Source organism: Octopus sinensis, linkage group LG2, assembly GCF_006345805.1.
Source record: "Octopus sinensis linkage group LG2, ASM634580v1, whole genome shotgun sequence".
Classification (NCBI taxonomy): Eukaryota; Metazoa; Mollusca; class Cephalopoda; order Octopoda; family Octopodidae; genus Octopus; species Octopus sinensis.
Genome location: NC_042998.1, coordinates 56456081 through 56483024, shown reverse-complemented (window position 1 = coordinate 56483024; position 26944 = coordinate 56456081). Strand labels below are relative to the sequence as shown.

At 36.8% G+C, this 26944-nt stretch overlaps 1 protein-coding gene across 3 annotated transcripts; it reads left to right on the top strand.

Annotated features, from left to right (window-relative positions):
- Positions 1-1590: 1590 nt before the first annotated feature.
- LOC115230389 (inosine-uridine preferring nucleoside hydrolase) lies at positions 1591-26053 on the top strand. Of its 3 annotated transcripts, none has more exons than XM_029800593.2 (7): positions 1591-1741; positions 11198-11302; positions 14242-14444; positions 17574-17748; positions 19684-19800; positions 22093-22229; positions 25629-26042. In XM_029800593.2, the coding sequence occupies exons 3-7, from the start codon at positions 14262-14264 to the stop codon at positions 25950-25952; spliced, it is 936 nt and encodes a 311-aa protein (XP_029656453.1). In that variant the 5' UTR covers positions 1591-1741; positions 11198-11302; positions 14242-14261; the 3' UTR covers positions 25953-26042. The 3 variants fall into 3 exon arrangements, with proteins under 3 accessions (XP_029656453.1, XP_036369321.1, XP_036369327.1); XM_036513434.1 differs by lacking the exon at positions 1591-1741 and adding an exon at positions 1978-1996; XM_036513428.1 differs by lacking the exon at positions 11198-11302 and having other exon boundaries at positions 1601-1741; positions 25629-26053.
- The last annotated feature ends 891 nt before the right edge of the window (positions 26054-26944 follow it).

The window sequence follows — 26944 nt, the reverse complement described above, 5'->3', positions numbered from 1 at the left end:
GTTACAAATGTTTATTAGTTTGTAGCGTACCTCAGTGATATCCTCACTGCTTGAGAGATATAACACAAGTAACGTCGTGGCAGATAGCAGCCATCCTTCGATTGGTTGGTTTTGGTACAGTTTTATCTCTTCGCGCCAATGTGTAAACCAACCAATCGCAACCTTTAGATAAGGTCCCGTGACACTATTTATCTTATGCATTGTTCAAGCCAACTAAACCCTTTAAAAAGGCTAGATCGACAGACCATTTCGTCTTTGGTCCTAGGCCAATGACCACAGAGCATCCAGCGACAGACCAGCCAGTTCGAGCGAGACAGCTATGTTCCTGCGACAGCCAACGACGACACCAACACCTTTTCCATCACGTCGCCTTAAGCTTATCGACGCCACCAACATGTCTACGTACACACCAACACCAACATCGTTCCAGGTTTAACTACACGCTGTTTGTGAATATTCATCAAGGTTAACAGCTCCAGTCTACCTACGAGAGCTTTCTGTACCAAATAACCCGGCATAGGATTGAAGCCTCAACCGCTTACTCGACATGAGTTTCAACCGGCTCTCCACTTTGCCACCAACCTCTCTGTTACAGAACTAACTATGGTGTGTCTTACACCGAAATGGTATTTATCAACATCTTGTCTGAACGTTCATCTAGTGATCCTGTTATAGACTCTTTCTATGTTTTGTATTGTATTATCTCATACTGTTATCGCATACACAGACACACTCTACGAACACATAGATACACACTTGTCGCATTCATAGACAAACACACTGCTCCTCACGAACACATCTAAATAAAGTCTTCTTTTCTCATACATTATACGGTTGTGTTTTCTCCTTATTCTTTCTTGGCACTGGTATTCTTTTATTTCTTGTATTTTGTTTGTTTTTGTAGGCGACCGTGCGGCGCTTAAAAAGGAGACATTCGTCACCATCTCCTTTACGTACGGTCGCTCTACAAGTTCTACTTTTACTACGTGTTATTTATGGCTTTATTTATTTTCTTTTGTTATTGTTTTGAAAGCTTGATGCTGAGTTACTGTTGGTTGTTTCGTATTGGTGCTTTACACGAGTGCTGGTGAGTGTGATTGGTGGTTGTGATGTTGAAATCTGGAAACATTGTCTGTGTTTGATGACAGAACTCATTACGTTGTGTTGTTTGAAATGTATGAAAATGTCTTTGATTTCATAATCTATATGCAATAGTATTTGGTGGGTGGTCTGATGAAAATTGGGGAATTGTTCGCTAAGTGGTTTCGTTAACTTGGGGTAGAGTAGAAGGTAAAGTGTTGCCTGAAGAGGTGCTGTCTGAGGAGGAAGTATTGTTGCTGGCTTGGCGAGGTACGTCTGTGTGGGTGTTAAAATTTTAGGTAGTAAATAAACGTATTTTTATTACTGTTATGACTCCTGTTAACTTCAAGTGCGTATAATTTTGAATGTTTGCATGTTTTTATGGGGTAGATGGAGGCCCATTGTGGATTCATTGTATTATTTTATTGCGTAATGTGTTGATAAATCGAATACATTATCTATACACTGTTATCATTACGCCCAAATATGACACGTTACACGGTCTAAAATTGTTTGGGCGTCATTTAGCGTTCTTTTGTTTTCTAAGTGAATCGTGAATGTTATAAGTGTCTTGTAACTCCTAGAATTTTTTATCTTATGTGTGATATTTGGTCGTGTTCACTGTTCTTTGGTGTTGCCGAGAAGGGAGACAGAGAATTTGGTGAGTATTACTTTTAAGATTGTTGTTGAGGAACGAGATTTGTAGGTGATTTAACTTGTTTGACTAGTTGTGGAGTCACAAAATTTGTTGAATGGTGGTGGGTTGTGTGTATGTTATATAATGTAAGTATGATAATTGCTTTTGTGGAGATATGTAAGTATAGGTGAGAAAAGTGGGTAAAGGGACGCGAGACTGCAGGTTCTGGAAATGGTGAACATAATATGGGCTAGCAAACGTTCCATGTTGTTTGTTAAGGTAGTATTGAGTACTCTTATTCTTGAAGACATTATATATCTTTTTGTATTTCGTTGTGAAGAGTGTGGTGGCTTAGATTAATGGTATAAATCCGTGTTGTAATTTGTAAATGTGCGAGTTTAACTTCAAATCTTTCTAAAAATTTTGAGGTTGATGTGTCTGTAGAAGGCAATGTCATAGTTGTATACGTTGGCGAGAACAGCGATTCATTGAGGTCCCTAGTGTTTTCGGTGTATATTTCGATGTATATCTTTTGAATTTTTAGAATTGTATATTACTTTTTAGGAATCCGATGGAAGCAAGAATAAAAATTGTGGTTGAGGTGGAAGGTGCACATCTTTCGTTTTGTGTGATGTTTTGGTGTCTGATTTTCTCGCAATGTCTGACAGGGCAGTTTGTTTGATTTTGTAGTATGGTTGATTTACTCGATATTGTTATTGCAAGATGGGATGTGATGTGTCAGTTGCTGTTGATAATGCTGCTAATTTCTTCATATTTTCTGTTTGACGCACGCAACAAAAGTAGTGTTAGATTGAAATAATCATATCGTATATCATAAGTATATGATAGGTAAAATTTACTGCAGCATTAGTTCGGAGATAATGTCGCCTATAAATCTTTTGAATTTTTAGAATTGTGTATTACTTTTTACGAATCTGATGGCAGCAAGAATAAAAATTGTGGTTGAGATTAAAAATACAATATCAGAGGGAGACTGAACGTGTCCTAATAAAAGTGAAAGAGAATGTTTGATACATTTCTGTCTCTACGTTAGGCGTTATTAATGAACATACTGGCAGTGAGTGTATATTATTGATAACATCTAACGTTGAGGTAGAAATGCATCAAACGTTCTCATTCATTCTCCTATCTCTTGATATATACATATTGCATTTTTAATCACAACGTTTCCATAGGAGATACAATCTCCGGGCAAATACCGCAGTAAAGTTTGCCCATCACAATATAATTACATTAAGTATGAATTAAATTGGGCTGTGGAGCGGAAGGTGCCGTGTAGAGAAGTGTTGTTGTGGTGATATATATGTATATTGGTGTCAGAATTTCGGTCACGTAATGAATTTAGCTGTAATACTATTATGCCACTTCTTGTTATCTATACCGTTTGACAGCTAAGTTTTGAATCCATGAAAATCTTCGAAAATGTAATTTCGTGAGTAAGGTTGTCTCACACTAGTTTATGAATGTTGTTTTTTAACATCCAAATAATAAGACTACATCTTTTGTGAAAGAGTCGGTCATGTCTGAATTGAATATAATTTAGAATACTGAGCATCGTGTGTTCTGGGAGTAAGAATATTTCCTTAATTTTTACTAAGTGCCGTATATGATCAACTCTTTCAGTCCAATATAGATGTGTTTAATGTAATTAAATTTGTATTGCAGGATTTTATAGTTTCATGTAACGTTTACAAAAGTTTCTTTTTTGTGAAGCTTTTATTTTTAAAGGTATTCTATGAGAACTTGTGACATTGGAATGGAGATTAGAATGGTGATTACTGTTTTAATCGTTGACAATTTTATTCTTTTTGTTGTTTCGTATAAAGTACCGTATTTGTAAATGCTCTATAACGTTTGTTTGAGCAGCTTGTAGGCATTTACCATTGTTAGTGTTCTAGAGTCCAGGCGAAGGCCTACAATTGTTTTAGATTATTTTCATGAAGTTAAATTAACATGGCTATAAAGTTATTGTAGGCCATTGTATTTTGGAATAATTAGAAGAAACTGTTGAAAACACAGTACGTGACCTCCTAAAAATAGAAGCTAATGGGATAAGAGTTAAACTTAATCAGTTGCTGTAAAGATAAGTTATTCTTTTTCCAACGTGAACATCTTTGAAGGAGAGCTAGATATATTCTAATTGTTCTGGCAGGAAGAATTTTTAAAGTCAAGTGTTGTCCTTGACATTGAGGGTATCAAAAACGAATTTTCTTTGATAGAAACCGAAAAATATGTTACTTGTAGCCACACGCTACAACCTAAACAATTCTTAGTAGATATAAACATTTAACCTTTTCCAGAAAGTACCTTGATATTTCGGAGCACCAATGAAGAACTGCAAAAGAGAAACTAACTTCTTCGGAGAAAAATAAAACAGAGATGTTGCTTACCATATAAACTTCTAGAATATCATTAGTACTTCAGTTACAAAGTCTGCAATAGCACCAACTGAAGGCTGGACAGCTTGTGTAAAATGATGAAAATTAAATGTTAGGGTTTCAGAATAAGACAGTATGAAGTATGACAAGAAAGTATGAAAGGGATCATGAGAAATGTTATTTCGCCTGGAGAGAGCGTCAACGATGTTTTTCTTATGGGAAGGGAATTGACTTTTTATTAGAAGTTATAATCCAGACAGAAGAAATGAAACTGTACAATGGTTTGAAGCGTTCGGGTTTGGTTGAAATGCACCCAAGATGAGACCTATATTCCGAAAACATTCATGCAGGTAGAATGCCAAGAAATGGGTAATCACTTTCAAGTTTAACAACATATCTCATTGAATAACAACATATCCCATCACAGACTGTTGTAACATAGTGAAGTAATATATTTTGATAAAAAGATGTCTTCAAACTATTTTGCGCTTATTGTGAATCTAACTCCAGTATCATTCTAAGTTAAGCAGATGTATCCGTTGAGATATGTTAATTTAAAAGACGCTTGGTAGAAGGGTAAAGAGACACGATATTGCAGGTTCTGGAAATGGTGCGCACAATATAGGCTAGCAATCGTTCCATGTTGTTTGTTAAGGTAGTATTGAGTACTCTTATTCTTGAAGACATTATATATCTTTTTCTATTACGTTGTGAAGAGTGTGGTGGCTTAGATTAATGGTGTAAATCCGTGTTGTAATTTGTAAATGTGCGAAGCTTCACAGTTTCCGTCCACGAAATTCCACTCAGAAGATAGTAGTTAATCCTAGTCTATAATAGACTAAAATCATTTGCCTAAAGTGCCGCACGGTAGGACAGAACCTGTAAACTATATAGCTGCTAACCGTAATAATACCTTCACAGATTTCTCTAAGCTTTAACAACATTGCTAGGCAAGTGCTAAAGAATTGCCCTAACTATGATGACTTGTACGAATTTCCAACAAGGCTTCCGTTTTGAAGGCTGAAGCGAACTTAATAACTAAAGCACGAAAAAGTGTGCTACCACATGGGACAGGAATGTCAACTCCACAAATACGTTATCGTTACCTAACATGTGTTACTCGTCTATTTTGTTGGTTTGAGAGCGATAACGGTTACGGCGTGGTTTTTTAGGGCAAATTGTTTTAGTATGTCAAGCGGTTAGCGTAGTTGTTGGGGAAAATACCTTCAGTATCTTTGATGTGTAATATTACAGTTAACAAAAAAACTGCTTTTACTTAATACATCTACTTGAAAATGATTTATATATGTGTGTGTATGATAAGTATGTATGTATGTATACACACACGCACGCACGCACTCACACACACACACACAGACACAGACACACAGACACAGATACAGAGACACAGACACAGAGACACACACAGACACACACACACACACACACACACACACACACACACACACACACACACACACATTCAATGCTCTAATAACTCTGCTATTTCAAAACAGATTTGTTTATGCTTTTGCAATACGAAAGTCGGCTGAGAAGTTCATAGGTTGACCAATATACTCTCATGGAATACGAACAGATGCGGTCCATACACGTCTTCTATCAGTGTTGCAGTGCTTCGACCCCCACTGGTGAAGAGTAAGAAGCCATCAACAGCAGATGTGACGTCATCATCACAGCAACACTGTTTCTTAGCCAAGTGTCTTTACATGTTGTGGAACAGATAATAATCAGATGGGGACAAATCAGGAGAATGCGGAGGGTGACCAACCAATTGAAAGCGACAGTCACGCACAGCAACCATTGAAACTAACAACTTGCGTGCTGGGGCATTGTCCTGATAAAACAAGACCTCTTTCATCAGTTTTCCTGGGTATTTGGTCTTGATAGGCTTTCGTAACTGCTACAGAAATTTGGCATAGTACTCTCCATTAATGGTGTGGTCTTTTGAAGATATTCAATAAACACAATGTTTTTTGCATAACAAAAATTGACGCCATCACGTTTCCTGAAGACGAAACGTTTTCTGGAGTAGGCGAGGAGGTGTGTTTAGATTGTCTCTTTGCCTCGGGCTCAAAGTGATGAAGCCAACGCGCATCCTGGCTTAGGAAACGTTCAAGGAAATCAGATGGATTTACCTCAAACATTGTCAGATTTTCCTGTGATTCGGTCAACCTGGTGCGCTTTTGATCAGGTGTCAGAAGATGAGGCACCCACCGAGCAGAAGGCTTCATCATGCCAAGTTCACTGTGCAGAATATTCTCAGCTCTCTCACAATATATGCTAATAGCATTGGCTAATTAATTTATAGTCAATTGCCTGTCATCCATTACCATGTGGTAAACACGGTCGATGTTTTCCTCGGTGGTGGTAGGACGTTCAGACTTTGGGTAATCTTCAAGCCTATCCGTTTTCTTCCTAAATCCTGCTGCCCACTTTTGCACTGTTGGTAAATCTGAAGTGTTATCCCCTAATGTAGCAATCATGTCAGCATGAATATCTTTGAGGTCTAAATCCCTTTTCGCAGGTACATGATAACACCACAATGCCGAATTGTGTCGATTTTCAAGAGAAGTCACTACTAGTTACTTTTGACGTCTTTTTTGAGCAGTCAAATGTCAGTTTACATGGAAAGGAACAATGCAGTTATAAATAAGATGAGTTGAAATCAATGCAAGTAATATTTCCCAGCTCTAGCATCATCCTTCATAATCAGCCTTTACAATCATTCCTTCATCGTCGGCCCATGAACTTTTTTAGTCCACCTTCGTGTTTCCTGCAAATAGTCAATATGATATGCATTCATTTGTATAGAGTTACGTAGCCATCACATATAGAGTGTCCCTTGTTTTACTGATTTCAAAAGTATTTTTAGATAATTAAGTATGTGTTAATTTTACACAATTTTCAGATATTTAAAGATAATCTATGCATGCATAGATACATACATACTTATCACCCACATTATCAGCAGCTTCCCCAATATGTCTATAAGATACTACCTGCTCCTGAGGCATGATATAGTTGCAAAGACTGTTTACAACGCTGTCTGCAGGAAGGATTGCCCCGACGTATACGTCAAAGGGATGTCAGAACCAGTATAAGAACATTCCAATAAGAACATCAATCCGGTGCAAACATAATAGACCTGATATTGTTCTGTGGGACAGGGAACAAAGGTCATGCCCTGTTGTAGAGGACAGCTGCCCAGCGGATGTGAAGATACCATTCAAAGTTCAGGAAAAAGAGAAAATGTATGGTGAATTAATGCGGAACTTACTGCTCATGTACCCTGACTATAAGTTCTCATTTTTAACAACCATTGTAGACGCATTAGGCTATGTACCTACAAATTTACATAAAAACCTAGAAAAACTAGGTTTTTCGAAGAAAGAACAAAAGAAACTGACGCGGATTCTCCAAATCTAATCTATTAATAGAACAATGAAAATTTGAAAGAAATTCCAAAGATTTTCCATCTCCGATTCTTTAGAAGATTAGATGCACACACTTGATCGTGTGCATCGACAGCTCAATCAGAACACGAACTCAATTACACATTTACACACATCATGAACTTTAAGTCAAGAACGTATCTGACACCCAGACAGAAGATAAACTGTTTTTACTTCAAATTTCTATAAATTTTTACTGATATTTGTATTTGATAAGATGCGATACATCGAAACCAGTAATATCTTCTTTATATAATTTTTTAATAATGTTTTATTATATTCCTTCTTAAATTGAAATGTCTTAGACTTTCCACTATTTCCACTTCCATCTTTTATATATAAAAATTTGATTTGTATAAATACATATATGTATTCCTTTATTCTTTTATTTGTTTCCGTCATTTGACTGCTGCCATGCTGGAGCACGTCAAAAAAATTTAGGAATTTCCAAAATACATTAAACAATTATTTTTGAAGCTGATAAATCTATAGATAATAGCGTAATGCATACATACATACATACATACATACATATATACATACATACATGCATACATACATACATGCATGCATGCATACATACATACATACATACACACACACATATATACATACATACATGAATACATACATACATACATACATACATGCAAGCATACATACATGCATACATGCATACATACACACATACACACATACATATATACATACATACATGCATGCATACATACATACATACATACATACATACATACATACATACATACATACATACATACATACATACATACATGAGTTTGTATGTATCAAAGGAAAAGGAAACCAAACCCAAGGCTGGACGAGTATCTCAGGTCATTTAGAATATCTAATTAGAGTAAGGTGTATCAAAATCGGAATGTAGAAGTAATTAATGCCTTACAGCTGTTTCTGGAATATCCCAGATGATGGGTCAACATCTCCGTATTCTGGATATTCCGTCATCAGAAACAAGGTGTGTATGCAGGTAAGTTCCAGACATAAAGACAGAAGAATAAAGTTCACAGTTCCTTTTGTTCCAAAGAGTATGGAGTCCGTACTTCCGTGAAGGTATAGCCCCTTAAGTATAATTCCAGGTAAATCCGGGTAGTATTTTGAATGTTGCATTCAGATTGAAAGAATAAATCAAGTGGTTAGCTTGTAAGAAAAATGGTTTTGGTAAAGTGGAGAAGGAAGGTATTTATGGCTATTAGAAGGTAATTAAATAGATAGATGAAATCTAGGTTCAGTGTAGTCAGAAATAATATTTAACTTGAGTTCAGTGGCCGGTAGAGGGAGCTAAGGTGCTAGAAATAGATGACTAACTTAAGGAGAGAGAATATATTTAAAATTAAAAGTTAAAAATTAACAATTAAAAAGATTATTGCGGCAAGCGAACTTCGAAGATACTATGCTGATGCAATAAGTATTAATAGATGATGAAAATACGTAAGTATATTGTTATGACTGTAAATGTAGACAGGCAAGTGTCATGCGTGTTGATTTTGCTTGCATTTGGACCTGTGGGAGAACCTAAAGGTACCATAGAACTTCTGTTTGCATGAAGAGAATGCTTCATGTTGTCTATTAAGTAATTGTGGTGAATCATGAATTAATATTTGGAGGGCTTCCTTAAGGTAGAGTCCACGTGCAGAGCGCTTGCCTTGGTATGGGACACCAAAATCTATTATGGCCCAGGTTATCTTATATCAGATAGTGTATGTGGTTGATTAGGGACGTTGATTAGGGACGTTGTTCCTCATATCTAAATGAGTTCAGATGTGCAGAATATCTCTGCTTAAAATTAATTGTAGATCCGATGTAGTGGCTAGTAGAATTGTCAGTGTGCTGTGGACAATTCATTTATACACAGCATTAAATCTTCTGCAATAGGGTTGCGGTGGGCATTCGGTCCCAGAGCTGCAGTTGCAGCTGTATCTATCTGTCCTATGTGGGTTAGCTGTGGATAGCAATGATGCTGTATTATTTATGGACAAGTTAAAGTCTAAGCTAGTGTCGGGGGTTGGCTCTTATTATTATTATTATTATTACTTTTTTTTTTCTTCTTTCAAATTTGCTTCCATTTCTTGCCGAGTGTCTTCCCGACTCCTAGGGCAAAGAAACTCATAGTATACATTGGTAGGCCATTAAACCAAACTCAATAGTTCGTTCATTTTTTTATTATTATTATTATTATTATTATTATTATTATTATTAATGGTGGTGGTGGTGGTAGTAGTAGAAGTTGTAGTAGTAGTAGTAGTAGTAGGAGGAGGAGCAGCAGCAGCAGTAGCAATAGTAGTAGTAACACTATTAGTATTAACATTCATTTCAGCCGTACTTCGACATACTCGGAAGTGAGGATATCCGCATTCTGGTTTATGCTGGTTATAGTGCTAAGGTTATAGATTCTATATTGAGCGGAGAGGAGTAGGATAATTTCAGAGATCTGTCGAAGATCGAATGGTATTTATGGTGACGTGGGAAGTTAGAGCTTGCAATTATAAAAAAAAAAATGGTTTTGGCTAAGCCCTTAACGTTTAAAGCGAATGGGGGTGTAAACCAGAGAATTGATCTTCTCCCAGTTTTATTAGGCAATATAGGAGTAGTATAATCTATATTTTTTGCTAGAGGAGAACCCCGGGAGTCAGCCTTGTTTATCAGTTTGAGTATTGTTCGAGTGTTATACGGGTGAACGGGGGGGGGGAGCGCGGGGATTTTAGTGGGAGGGTTTGTGTGTCCAGTGGTGGGGCATAACCCTCAAAGATTGAGCTGGTGGATGTGTTTTTTTAAGCCTAGTGTTTACAATGAATTTAATTTGCTGGGAGAAGCCGCTAGCCGCTAGTGCCTGGTTATAGTATATAGCGTAGCTTTGGGGATAATTCCTCCGTAGTTGAGAGATCCAATATTCGGATAGATATGCCTTTGATTACACTATCGAAGGTAGATTTATGATGATTCGTGTTTATACTAATGTATCTGAGGTATTGATTAGGTTTATGGTAAGGGGAGTACAGCGAAGATTTTAAATCTTAAGTAACATCTAGAAAATTAACTGTATGTACAGTGATGCAGCAAGGTTTTGAGCCGCCTGGGTGGGCCTTCAGAGTGCTCCCTCTCCTCCATGATACCATAAAATTTGACTTTAAAATGACTTCTCAGATATTATCAGGCGGTGGTTATTAAGTTAGATAATTTTTGACCGAAGCATATCTGAGCTTATGTAAGTTTATCAATACTTAGATAAAGTTCAGTCCCCAAATTTGCTGACTGAGAGAAAGAGAGAAAGAGAGAGAGAGAGAGAGAAGGAGAGCATAAGAGGGTAGAATGAGGGGGTGGGTGAAGAAAGAGTTGTTTATTTTTGTATAATTGCGTAATTTGTAAATAATTCGTGCATACACACAAACGCGCACGCACGCACACACACACACGCACGCGCACACACACACACACACACACACAACACACACACACACACACATACACAGATAAATGGATGGAATGATAGATAAGTGGGCAGAAATGCAGAAATACAGATTAGTAAGTAAATAAATATACTTACTGTGTTTGCTTTTATCTTTTATTATTCATAGTTGCAATATTTTTGCAAACAAGATTTTGATACTTCGACAAGTAAACGGGCGCAGAATTTCGCCTGTTGCTGCCGCTCCATACATTGAACAAATACTTCCGTTAAGGTAAGTGATGTAATTATTCATTTATTCTTTGATGTTGAGCTGATGTGTCATCGTTGCCGTCGTTGTCGTATTAGTAGTAGTAGTAGTAGTAGTAGTAGCGTTGGTTGTGCTCGTCGTTGTGTTTGATGTTGCTTAGCCCTGGGTCAGTCCCGATTAATCAGACCTATCCTTATGATCAAAACTGCCCAGACTTAAACAGCAATTTTATCATTAAAAAAAAACAAACCTTTTAATACCTTTCGAAACATAACGAGATAAGCATTGACTTATCTAATGTCGGTAGCGTAGCCAGAGGGCGTCATCCGGGACAGACATTGACTTTGCTGCCTACCATCTTGGGCCCCCAACCTTATGCAGACCTTAACCCTCTAGCATTCAGATTACCCTGTCGAATGTAATGCTTATACAGTCACATAGTTTTGAATGAATCATGTATTATCTTGTAACTTCAAGATTTTGACGATGTTATTGTTTATTTTTAAACCAACCTGTAGAGTAGGTGTGAGAGGAAGAATCTGGCTGGTTTGAACATTAAATAGATATACCATTTGGGCCGTATATGACTGGTTTTAATGCTAAAAAGTTAAAGAAGTACCGCCCCACGTCATTATCCACTAACTACTGTCTAACACTGGAAGCATGTGGCCCGAAAAAACCGTTTAAGTGGCACGCCTAAATGAAAGATTACATTAGATGTTTTACTGGTGCAGTCCCTTGATGATGAGCCATGTCCCATGTGACCGCTTCTCGAAAACGTTTGCACATCCCTTATGTCCTTCTCTCTCTCTCTCTCTCTTTTCTTTTTTGACCGTTGAGTTCGATTTCAGAGAGATTTGGTGGATCTTGTTAAAGTTCTTCCAACCACTTGAAGAATTTCATCAGATCCTTTTCACATTTTCTACGCTGGTGTGTAGTTTTACTAGCTGATGACAGAAATCACATTCATGTTTTTTTCTAGAAATTAATTATCCTTTCTATTTAAGGCACAATGCCCGAAATTGGAGAGGGGAATAGTCGATTACATCGATCCCAGTGTTTTACTAGTATTTAGTTTATCGACCCCAAGAGAATGAAAGGAGCTCGGCGGAATTTGAACTCAGAACGTAAAGACGGACGAAATGCCGCTAAGCATTTTGTTCTGTGTGCTAAAGATTTTGCCAGATTATCGTCTTTTCCTAAAAACTAATAATAAGAAATTACGGAGATGTACTAGCATAGCAAGTGACCTGATCTGAGATCGTGTGCTGGAACGAAAACAATTGCAGCGTGGAAGGTGTTTATAAGCCATTTAAGAAACACACAAAAACCTTTAGATTCACTTCAACATTTAAATTTAATTTGTCAAAATATTTTCGTCGCTTTGAGACCGCGACCTGTTCACTGACAAAATTCTGTGCTGTATCTTTTTTTGTGTGTTGCTTAAATGGCTTATAAACACCTTCCACGCTGCAATAATAAAAAAAGTTTTAAGCATTTAAAAAAATTATGTAGCTTTAATCAATTGGAAGCCTACATTGCTAAAATGACTGTGATTTTCGTCATCAGCATGCATAACTACATAAAAAAAAATAAATAAATGCACCCTTTTTAAAGCCTAGCCAGGCTCATGGTCTCGGTTTCTATGGCGTATGTTTTCCCCAGATAGATTAGTCCATCGCAGCCCTACTAATTTTTGCCAGCTGAGTGGACTGGAGCAACGTGAAATGAAGTGTTTTGCTCAAGTACACAACGCGTCGCCCGGTCCAGGAATCGAAACCACAATCTTACAATCATGATGCTGACACCCCTAACCACTAAGACACGTGCCTCCACGCATAACTACATCAGTGTAGAAAATTTTAGAAGAATTTTCTCAATCCTGTGACAATCTGAAATGCTTCAAGTAGTTGGAAGTCATTCAATATGATCCGATTTTACCGCTTTTTCCTATCAGGTCGAACGACATTGTAGAGGCTCCGTCATTAAGTTAAGAACGGAAAGAAGTATGAGTGGAAAAAGTCAGGAAGGAAAGAAATATCAAGGAGAGAGAGAGAGAGAGAGAGAGAGAGAGAGAGAGAGAGAGAGAGAGAGAGAGAGAGAGAGAGAGAGAGGGAGAGTTAACAGAGAGGGAGGAAGCGTGAAAATATTTCCATACAATATGATCTGAAGATAAAATAAGAATGTTGAAAGCAAATATAAAACAAATGAAACGAGAATGTACATATGCACCAGTGCGTATATAATGTAAAGATACGTACGCACACACACATAAACAGCACATACTCATATGTGTTAGTGTGTGTTGAGTATGTTTGAAAGTTCTAAGACTACATCGGGGCCAGCTGCAGCATTTTATAGCCAACTTAGTAATTATGTGTCTGAAAAGATACATCATTACTCGTGTCAATGCACGGTCGCACACTTGTTTTGATTCAGAGATTGCAGTCCTTCCTGGGCCAGTGTATACTTATTTCTTTATTACCCACAAGGGGCTTAACATAGAGGGGACAAACAAGGACAGACGTAGGTATTAAGTCGATTACATCGACCCCAGTTCGTAACTGGTACTTAATTTATCGACCCCGAAAGGATGAAAGGCAAAGTCGACCTCGGCGGAATTTGAACTCACAACGTAACGGCAGACGAAATACCGCTAAGCATTTCGCTCGGCGCGCTAACGTTTCTGCCAGCTCCCCACCTTACTGTCTGCATGTCATTCAGCTTCGTGCGTTGGTAGCGCAAGGCTTGAAATTTCCTGAAAGAGTGAGGAAGGAGAGAGAAGAAGGAGAGAGAGAGAGGGAGAGAGAGGGAGAGAGAGGGAGAGAGAGGAAGGAATAGATAAAGAGAGAGCGGGTGGAGGAATGTGTGCCACTTAATTAGATATGTTCGTGTATTTCGTATATATGTGTACATAAGCGTCTTTAAGTTTTGGTTTCTGCCGTTCTTAATTACTTTTTCAGTTTTTCCAGTGTCTTCTAAAATGAGTTCCAAAAAAATTATGATCAATGCTGACCCAGGTATCGACGATGCTCAGGCTATCTTCATGGCTGTAGCACGACCCGATATTGAAATTATTTCGCTTCATATTCACCATGGCAATACAACTCGACCTAATGCAATGAAGAATGCTTTGAGGATACTTCAGGCGTGTAACAGCCTAAAAGTAAGTCTGGAAGTTTCTGAATAGAATTCAAAGTTTTAAGGTGTGGTTGGTGAGCCTTAAAGAACATAGTTGAAGCTATAATTGAGATCAACACGCATGCAGTTTTAGATTTTAAATTGATACTTTTCAGTTACTTATAATTACGCCATATAATTATACTATACTCTTTATATAAGCGTGTGTATGTATGTTGTATGTATGTATTTATGTATGTATGTATGTATGTATGTATGTATGTATGTATATATATAAATGTGTATATATATATTATTATAATATATTATATATATATATATATATATATATATATGTATGTATATATGTATATACATACATATTGTTTTTTTCTCTAATTTATATATATATATATATATATATATATATATATATATATATATTGCAATACAAATGTATTACTTTCCAGTGAAATAAAGCACCGTAAAGGTAGACGTATAAATATAAATATATATATATATAAATATAGATTAATGGTAAAATTTCATTGCGTATATACTGGCAAAGACGTGTGAGTGTAACAAACATGAAAAATTTGTCTTACTTCTTGGAAGAACATTCGATAAATGGACAACCTAGAATTGGATAATGCAGGACTGGTTTCAGACTCTTTAAGTACGTTTGTCAACGTAAATTTGATCAGTCTTCATCAGCTGTATTTACCTAGACAATACTTCAATTGTTGCCACATCAATGCCAGTATACTCGCCTAAATGCTTAGCCGTTCACAGAACGAGAACAGTGAAACAGTTTTCAATGAAAATAAATATTGCAATACAAATGTTATTACTTTCCAGTAAAACAAAGCACGGTAAAGATAGAAGTATAAATATAAATATAAATATAAATATAAATATAGATTAGTGGTACAAGACACCAATAGCAGTGAAGCTTTACTATAGCGTCGTAATTTTATCGACTGCTATTTCCAGTGAATATTGGTGCCTTGTTGTACCACTAATCTATCTATATATATGTAAATCCTTTTTGCATCTATCTATCTATCTATCTATCTATCTATCTAACTATATCTATCTATCTATCTATCTATATCTATCTATCTATATCTATCATCTATCTACTATCTCTACCTATCTATCTATCTATCTATCTATCTATCTACTATCTATCTATCTATCTATCTACTATCTATCTTATCTATCTATCATATCTATCTATCTATCTATCCTTATCTATCTATCTATCTATCTATCTATCTATCTCTCTCTATATATATATGTAAATCCTTTTTGCATATGTATCTATCTATCTATCTATATATATATATATATATATATATATATGTAAATCCTTTTTGCATATGTATCTACTTATGTAGATACATATGTATCTACATAAGTAGATATGCATCTTTGCATATGTTTCTACTTATATCAGTACACACTTTTCATTGATGTTAACATTTTTTCTTGTATACTTATATTTATCTTATTATCCTGCTTCCTGATTCCTTACTTTCAGCCAATAGATAGCATGTATATTTTTTCCACGTAAATTCCATATGTAAGTGGTTTGAGTGATCTTTATAGTGACCACCTAATAATTTATGTAAAGATGAGGAGTGGCTGTGTGGTAAGTAGTTTGCTTACTAACCACATGGTTCCGGGTTCAGTCCACTGCGTGGCACCTTGGGCAAATGACTACTATAGCCTCGGGTCGAGCAAAGCCTTGTGAGTGGGTTTGGTAGACGGAAACTTAAAGAAGCCCGTCGTATATATATATATATATATATATATATATGGGTGTGTGTGTGTGTGTGGTGTGTGTGTGTGTGTGTGGTGTATTGTGTGTGGTGTTTGTGTGTGTATGTATGTTAGTACGTCTTTGTTTGTCCCCCCAACATCGCTTGACAACCGATGCTGGTTCGTTTACGTCCCCGTAATCTAGCGGTTCGGCAAAAGAGATCGATAGAATAAGTACTAGGCATACAAAGAATAAGTCCTCAGGTCGATTCGCTCGACAAAAGGCGGTGCTCCATTATGGCCATAGTCAAATGACTGAAACAAAAGAATAAAAGATTCTACATAATAGTCATCTTTTTAATGTTTAAATTGATCTATATATTTCTCTTAACTAATCAGTTTATGGTATCCTTTTCTAGAATTTTTTAACTTTTATTTTTATACAACATAATAAATAATATTTGTTTATATATATATATATATATATATATAAAAGACCCCCTTCGGTCATGAATGACCATGGGATTGCACCTAGAAAGTTACCCTCCTAGACACAAGTCCGGGCAAGGTTGTTTATGGAAGACCAGCAGTCGCCCATGCATACCAGCCTCCCCTCTCCACGCCACCAGTGTTATCCAGGGAAAGACAAAGGTCGATACAGCTTGGCACCAGTGACGTCGCAACTCATTTCTACAGCTGAGTGAACTGGAGCAACATATATATATATATAATATATATATATATATATATATATATATACTATATATATATATATATATATATATATATATATATATATATATATATAACATACATATATATATATATATATATATATATAATATATATATATATATATATATATTATATATACATATATATATATTATATATATATATATACATATATATTATATATATATATATATATATATATATATATATATATATATATATATATATATATATATATATATATATATATATATATATATATTCGCATGGCTCAGTGTTAGAGCTTCGAGCTTACGATCGTGAGGTTGTGAGCTCGAATCCCGGACCGGGCTGCGTGTTGTGTTCTTGAGCAAGACACTTTATTTTACGTTGCTCCAGTTCACTCAGCTGTAGAAATGAGTTGCGACGTCACGAGTGCCAAGCTGTATCGGCCTTTGCCTTTCCCTTGGATAACACTGGTGGCGTGGAGAGGGGACGCCGGTATGCATGGGCGACTGCTGGTCTTCCATAAACAACCATGCCCAGACTTGTGACTAGGAGGATAACTTTCTAGGTGCAATCCCATGGTCAGTGTCGTGACCGAAGGGGATCCCGGATATATTCGTGTGTGTGTGTGTGTGTGTGTATGTTAATGTATATGCATTATCGTAACGGTACTTTTTAAAATTGTTCTTCAGCTCCCAGTTTTTCAAGGAAGTGATCATGCTTTGATGACTCAACTGGTGAAAGGAGACGACTATTTTGGTACTGATGGTTTTGGGAATGCTCCTGATCCGAATGTGCCCTCTTTGGAACTTGTTCAAAAGGAACATTCAGTCTGGACAATGATTGAAAATGTCAAAAAATATCCTGGTAAAAAGAGTAACATTATTATTTATTTATATTTACATTTTTCATATCGATAAAATAAGTTGAGCTCTAGAATTGATGTAATGAACCAGCCCCTTCCTCCAAAATTTCAGTCTTTATGTTTATAGTGGAACGGATTTCTTTTACTTTCATGCAGGCGGCGAAGCAACAGAATCGTTTGCTCCTTGGACAAACTGCTTAGCTGCATTTCTTCCTCCTTTATGTTCTGAGTTCAAACTCCGTCGAGGTCGACTTAGCATTTTATCTTTTCGGTGTCATTAAAATAAGTACCAGTTGAGCACTAGGGTCAATGTAATCGACTAACCGCTCACACCCTCAAATTTCAGGCCTTGTTCCTGTAGTAAAATGAATTCTTTTGTACTTTTATAAGACGACGAGCTGGTAAAATAGCACGTCGGACAAAAATGCTTAGCGGCATTCCTTCCAGCTCTTTTCGTACTGAGCTTGAATACCTATTTCTTTATTACCCACAAGGGGCTAAACACAGAGGGGACAAACAAGGACAGACATAGGTATTAAGTCGATTACATCGACCCCAGTGCGTAACTGGTACTTAATTTATCGACCCCGAAAGGATGAAAGGCAAAGTCGACCTAGGCGGAATTTGAACTCACAACGTAACGCAGACGAAATACTGCTAAGCATTTCGCCCGGCGTGCTAACGTTTCTGCCAGCTCGCCGCCCTGAGTTTGAATACCACCGAAGTCAACTGTATGTTTCTTCCTTTTCATCCATTTAGGGGTCGATAAAAGAAAGTGTCTATCAAGTACAGGGGCGATATGTTCGGTAAGCCCCCTCTCTAAACTTGCTGGCTTTGAGCCAAAATTTGAACAGTTATTTATACTTTTCATATCCACCCACCAATCGATGACATCTTTTATGTCAGTTGAAAAATCATTATCTTATTTTCATTGGGTGTGAGAGTGTGTGTGTGAAATGATTAAGTACCAGACACTGTATAGTGATTTCTAGCATTGATACAAAACCAGATATATTTTGAGGGTGAAGATGCATTATCGATTAAAACCGAAAAATGGTGATTGCTTTTATCAACACAGGGAAATATTTTCCTGCCTCTCATGAAAAGGAAACAATTCACGAGAACGTCATTACTCACACACACACACACACACACACACACACACACACACACATATACACGCATGCATGAACGCACATTCATAAACACACCGACTCGCTTGCAAACAATGTAATAAGTAAATACTGAAAGAGATATACTTATCTTTTTACATTGGAAGATTCACATTGCAGAAGATAATTGAAGCACAATTAAAAGTAATAATAATAATAATAATAATAATAATAATAATAATAATAATAATAATAATAATAACAACAACAACAACAACAACAATAAAAACATTGTGTATATCTGTTACAAATAGCTGACATTGTGTTTGAAATTTAAAAGAAAAATGCCGATGATTCTCATTCAATAAATTGCTCACCAACTACGTACTTTATTTCTCGGGCAGTACTGGGTATTCTAGTAAATAACTAACAACTTTGACATAAATTTAGTTGGTTGAAACAATTGACGCTTTTCATTTGCAATATCTTCGTATTCTGTCGAATGAAAATCGTACGCAACCCTACGCCGCATTAAATGAGAATCTGGTGGTAATCGTCAGATGTTATTGTTAATGATAGAGCATAAGCGAATCAGAATGCACAGTCTTCGGTGACGCGATAACGCTAATAATATGTCACAAAAATACACCTATGTTCTTACCGAAACAAACCAACTTCTGGTTCAATTTCCTCCCGAGGTAATTTTAATTCATTTATATTGCCAATTCTCTTATCCTTCTCAAAATGAATGCATGCTTGTCACGTGATTGGTTTATGAAGAAATCCTTATGATAAAATAATCTATTGCCCATCTTTCAATTTCAGGACAAATAACGCTCGTTGCTATGGGCCCGTTAACCGACCTAGCCCTTGCACATCGTCTTTACCCGCTGTTTAGCCAGCAATTGAAGTCTTGCTATATAATGGGCGGAAATTACCAAGGTATGTCATTTTATCATACTACTACAACAGCAACAGCTACAACAACAACAACAACTACTACCACCACCACCACCACCACCACCACAAGCACCACCACCACCACCACTACTACTACTACTACTATCTTTTTATTTCCAAATCTTTAATTCTCCCTATTTGTCTTCGATGACGGAATATACCATACTCTGGGATATCCTAGAAACACCTATATATATATATATATATATATATATATATACGAGGGGCTTCTTTCAGTTTCTATCTACCAAAATCTCGCTCACAAGGTTTTGGTTAACTCGGGTCTTTAGTAGACATTTGCCCAAGTTGTTACGCTGAGGGACTGAACACAGAGTTCTGTCTGGCAAGTGTCTTACCACACAGCTACGCCCGCGCCTACAGGATGTGTGTGTGTGTGTGTGTGTGCACGCGCGCGTGTGTAAATGGCTGTATATATGTATGTATTGATTGATTGTTGATTTTTAATATATTTTTATAATGACATATCTGAACTGAAAATTCACAAAGACCATATTTTGCCGGAGAAAATTATTAAGCTATTATTTTGATCTGGCATTCCATAAATCAATGCCATTGAATGTGATTTTTTATTGTCACGAAAGCTATCAGCTTCATCGGAATATATTATTCGACAATAGAATAACAAAACAAAGAAAAGCAAGTCCTTTTCAGAGTGGTTTTAATCACAGTACTACAATAAAAATCCTTTAGAGTACGAAAATTTGGGAAAGCAAGTCGCATATTCTGATCTGTGACAAAGGTATCACTAATATATTGACACTACTACTACTACTACTACTACTACTACTACTACTACTACTACTGCTGCTGCTGCTGCTGCTGCTGCTGCTGCTGCTGCTGCTGCTACTACTACTACTACTACTACTACTACTACTACTACTACTATTGAGTGAGAGAGCAGTGCATGCCATCAAAATGACTCTGGGATGTAAATATATGAAACCCGATATACCTATCATGACTACCCGTCTAAGAGCACACAAAGCACATGTTTCACAACCTTATGTGCGCGACATTGTGAACTCATATCAAGATAAACAGCTCATAACCTTGCAGGTGGGGCCCAGTTAAAATTTTCCTCAAGTTGGGTAGCCGATCCCACTCAAAAAGTTCTTGAATAAGGCTTGCTCAATGATGATGAAAGAAACACGCATGTTCCCAAAGGTGAATCATCTAAGCCCCAAAGATTCCCTCTTAACACATGGGTATGATGCTCCCCAACTACTTCTGCTCGTGATTAGAGATGCACATATCGTCAGCCACTAAGGGACATGCTCAACTGGTTAAGGTGAAACAACTGACAAATCTGGCAAATCTGTGGTACTGAGCAGAATATTTGCTGCAGCCCATATTTTGCACCAAGACAAAATATGTACACGTTAGTACTTCCAATCAGTTAAGATCAGAAACCCTGAGAGCCACTGCGTGGTACTTCGCCACGGCATTCTTCTTATTGGCGGCGAGCTGGCAGAGTCGTTAGCATGCCTGGCATTTCGCCTGTCTGTAACTTCTGACTTCAAATTCCTCCGTGGTCGACTTCGCCTTTCATACTTTCGGGGTTGATAAACTAAGTACCCGTGAAACACTAGGATCAATGTAATCGACTAGTCTCCTCCCACCAAATTTCAGGCTTTGTGCCTTTAGTATAAACGTGCACGAAAGCTGCCAGATGCTGTTACAATCCGTAGTGTTGTGGTGACGGGTGGGAAATGGACTTTGGAGGATGGTGAGAAACCACCGAGGACAGTATAATAAGAAAACAAGGATAAAAATATAAATAAATAAGACTAAAAGGAAAGTAAAAGGCTAGAATGAACTGGAATCCATCCTCAGGAGACTTTTAACTTCATAAGTGTGAAATGACTGAATGATCTGAAGAATAAGAGGAGTACTGTACCAATTTGTGTCATATATATATATGTATATATATATATATATTATATATATATATATATATATACAGAGAGAGAGAGAGAGAGAGAGAGAGAGAGAGAGAGAGAGAGAAATCAACAGATATAAAAACTCTTGCGCACATTTTCAACTCAATCTTATTTTCCAATATATGTATATGTGTGCGTACGTATGTATGTATATATACACACATAAGAACAGAAATGGACACACATACATACACACACACACACACACCACACACACACACACACATATATATATATATATATATATATATATATATATATATGCACATACACATATGAATATACATATATATGCCATTATAATACGTTACAGCCAAAGGAAACATTACCAGGACAGCTGAATTCAACGCTTATCTCGATCCTGAAGCATCTAAGATTGTTTTGACAGAGTTTCAGTGTGAAATCAGTTTATTTCCATGGGAACTGTGTGTTGACAGTGGAATGCCTTGGGTAAGTCACTTAATTTGTGTATTTCTAAAATTTCCCGACTTTTCATAAAAAAAAATTGTTTGGCATGTGTTTTTGTAGATCTCATTTATCGTGTTCTCTCTGACGGAAAAAAAAAACAAAAAACAAAACGAAGCTTTGTTGCAACCTTTCTCATGTTGTTATTGTCATTACTGTTCTTGCTTTTTAACGAATATGTCCATATCCATGCACAGACAAATCTCGAGTAAAAGAAGTACAAGAAGACTACATTGGCAAGAATGCGTGTGCTAAGACTACGCGCCTTCATTGGTCACTTAAAGTTGATACAGTGTCACGTGACAACACGCTGGGGCTGTTGCTGGAGCCTAGGCAGGTATTTAAAGGGAAAAAATTTGACAAGTCAGTCAGTCACCGGCTGACACTCGTTGAAGCTACACCGAAGAGGCTTGGGAACAGAAGAAAGAAGAAAGAAGTCATGCACCCAACACCAGAGCTGAAGGCACCTCCGAAAGGGGGGGGGGGACTCCATGTCAAAACGGTAGAGGAGTAGGGGCCAAAACCGGACATGGTTCCTCCTGATGATGTCTTGAGCTAACTGGATCCTATAAAGGAGCTGTTGTGGTAGCAGACCACGAAACACGGTTGTAATTCCTCAGAAGTATAAGAAGACTACAATGGCGATGTGTGGAGTGATCTGCATCAAGGAATAAACAGCGAGGCGCAGAGTGAAAAACATGCGGGTGGTTAGTGAAGAGAAATATGGTAAGGGATGGTGGTGTCTTACTCTGTGTATTTACAATCTCCCTAGGCTATAGACTTTCATTGGGTGGTCAGCTTAGTCGACTGAGGATGGGCTACATAAATCCTCTAAATATGTGTGTAGGTTTTGCTTGCCTTAGTCAACTTTACCTAATCAGAGCATCATTTGTTTCCTTTGTGAAGGGGACTGGGTTAGCGAAGGTTAAGCATGCTGGATACGAGCACAGTGGAGGTTAATGTGTACTTGACAGTTCATTGATGTGACACAAAGCACAGAATATATATTTTGTTGTATACCAAACGTTGAACATATAGTGTCGTATTTATATTTAGATATGCAACATTGTTACATTTACATCATGTATACAATGTCATAGTTATATTACATATACAACCTATATCCAGATAAACTCAGTTAATATATGAAAACTGATTACAAATTCAAATAACTTGGTAATTTCCCATTCATTTATGTAATATAAATGATTTCTAATGCATAGAATTAGGCTACACACACACTTTAGGGTAGGGCACAGTAGACTAAATCGATCTCATTACTTAAGTTTTACATTATTTTCTCGACCCTGAAGGGTAAAAGGCAAAGTTGACCTCATTAAAATATGAACTCAGAACGTAAAGGAAGGTAGATAGATACCACAAGGAATTTTATTTTCTCCAATGCACTCAAGATTCAACCAATTCCACCACTATTTTTGTTTGATAGAAGTTAGACGACTTATAACTCCTAAAGAGATAGGATGGTCATAATTGGAATGTCCATGATCACTAGCCTTTTGGATCTTGTAACTTGGTTCTAAAATAAGAAAACCCTCACACAATAACGAGTATTCTCTTAAACGATGCACGCCACTATAAGACTACACTTTGCTCGACCCTATATTAGATACGACGTTAGCAAACACTCGCTTTAAGGGGAAATTAATTCGATTCCAGTTCCCCACAAGAACAATTTTCTTACGCTCAACCCATTAGGGAAAAGTCATAAGAGCAACAACTTATTTCATTATTCGAATATTTATAAGATTTCGTGAGAAATTCAGAAATCAGTAATTTAATAATGTTTTGAAAACAACACGAATGATTCCAAGATGTAACAGAATATAACATCCGTAAAATGAAGTATATGAAAGTTCCACCTGATATAAGCTATAATTATACGCGTCAAAGATAGAGCCTAAAGCCAACGAAGAAACTTTTGCATATTCGTTTGGACTGGTAAAAGTAGCAGCCAAATATCCTTCAATTTACACCCCCACCATTTAAGAAAAGAACATAAATAATGTGGTCCTATCTTTCCTGCACATTGTGAAAAAAATGCAAGACGATCACGGTTGAAATACTTTTGATCAAATGGCTGCTAAATCAAAATTAAACAGGAGCTAAGCAACATTAAAGCCTCGCTTGATCTTCTAAAAATAACACTCACGTTTTCTCCAAATCACATTCTGTTGTAAAAAAAAAATGGGAGCACAATAATACGATCTTTCTTTCTCTTATACCGAATGTTCTGAAACTGAAACAGAAAATTCGTGGTCTAATGCTTTCTACTGCCATCAACACAAGGTCACACATTTGACTGAACTGGTTATCGGTGTATTACAGGTAAACTCCCCTGGAAAATCTACAGGCAAAGCAAAACGAAACTGAAAACATAGCTAAACCCTATACGGACTCTCCCACCAAATAAGGCGGTGAGCTGGCAGAAACGTTAGCACGCCGGGCGAAATGCGTAGCCGTATTTCGTCTGCCGTTACGTTCTGAGTTCAAATTCTGCTGAGGTCGACTTTGTCTTTCATCCTTTCGGGGTCGATAAATTAAGTACCAATTACGCACTGGGGTCGATGTAATCGATTTAATCCATTTGTCTGTCCTTGTTTGTCCCTTCTGTGCTTAGCCCCTTGTGGATAGTAAAGAAATAAGAATTTCGTCTGCCGCTACGTTCTGAGTTCAAATTCCACCGAGGTCGACTTTGCCTTTCCTTTCGGAGTCGATTAAATAAGTACCAGTTACGCACTGGGGTCTATATAACCGACTTAATCCGTTTGTTTGTCCTTGTTTGTCCTCTCTGTGTTTAGCCCCTTGTGGGTAGTAAAGAAATAGGATTCTCCCACCAACTTCACCCTCTTTCTACAAATGACTGATTTCTTACACTGCGCAGACTTTGAATTTATAAAGGGTAGAGCATGGTTGATTGAACCGACCATATTAAACACCTGATAATTATTTTATAAACCCCAACCCGGGAAATGAAAAAATAAATTCGATTCTAAAGTGACTTGAATTCAGAACGTAGAGGGATGTCAATCCCCAAAAGATAAAAGATATATGTTGACAGAAATGAATTCAGAACGTAGAGGCACGTAACTAAACTCGTTCCGATGCCTTAACAATTCGTTTAGTCTTTGACATTCACTAATTTATACTGACTGATAATTTAGACAGAAGGTTATTTATTTTGCAGCCGGAGGAATAGTGCAATTATTATTTTTTTTCCACAACTGAAAAATGAAAATTGATGTTGGAGAATTTTACATTCGGAATGTAATGGGGCAGCACTCAATATGTAATGAATTTTGGTCAATATTTCCATTTATGTTAGAATCCTTTGTATGACAATTATTATTGCTTTATATTTTTTAGGATTTCTATGACAAGTTGCGTAACAAATCAGGCAAAGAGGCCGAATTAATGAGGGTTATAGAAAAGAATCTGACATCAAAATGGAAAAAGAAACCATCTTACGTAATCTGCGATGAACTTGCTATGGCAGGAGCTATCGAGGAATCAACAGTGAAAGAATTTAAACATGTCTCCCTAGATGTTGAACTGACGGGCCAATTTACAAGGGGACAATTTGTCATCGACTGGGATAACAGGTGTAAAGATGCTGTTAAAATTCGATTGGTTACGAAGATGAATATGGATCGAGTAATGGAGATGCTCTTGGATACCTATGGAAATTAAAGAGAAATTCTGAGAGAATCTCAAGAAAATTAACTAGGTTTTTAAAACTTGAAATGTTTTGCAAATATTAATAAAATGAATTTAAATGGTTTCCTGTTTTATTATTATTTTCGTTTAGAACCCCCTCCATCCACGGTCAATCCGATCGAACAAACCTATGAATAAAGGTGGCCAATCAACATTGCTTATTGCGTTTCTTGTTGGTTAATTAATCAACAGCTAATTTACTATTAGTTCTTTAAATATAAAAATGACTGTTTCTTAATAGGCTATGAAAGACAGATTTGCTGTCTGTAGCTGATGGTCCGATGATGTCATACGTAATCCGGCTGGATGGTTTCCACACACGTTGTCTGTAAGAAGGATATCTGTCCCAAGACAATTTTCTCAGCGAAAGCCTTTCCACTCAAGAGTGTATAGGAATGGCTTAAATATAAATATGCATACTTAAAATTTAGTCAACGCATAGTATGCCCCCAGTGAATTGATCTTGGATTTTATTCTGACATAGGATATCTAGACCGCACCCATAGAAAATTTACGTATAAATATGTATCCTTTATTTTTTACTCTTTTCATTAAGCATATGTATATTTGCTTCTCTCTCTCGATACATAAAAAGTTTAGCACATTTTCAATCCGTTATCATTTTCCTATATATGCATGCGTGTGAATGTATATATGAATGTATATATATGTATGTATATATATGAATATATGTTTACATAAAATGAGGTAGTTTTTGTGAAGAATTGTAAGCTATAATTTAAAGAATGTAGCTGTGTAAAGCCGGAACAATGCGAAAAGGTACAAAGTAAACTACAAATTGAAAAGAAAACAGAACGTTTGTTGCTCAGAACTACTGCATTTCCGAATGTCCTGAAGAAGGGGTCTTCACCCCGAAATATACTTTGTACCTTCTCACATTGTTCCGGCTCGAAACAACTACATTCTTTTAATATATATTTACGTATACAACACCCAGCCGTCTG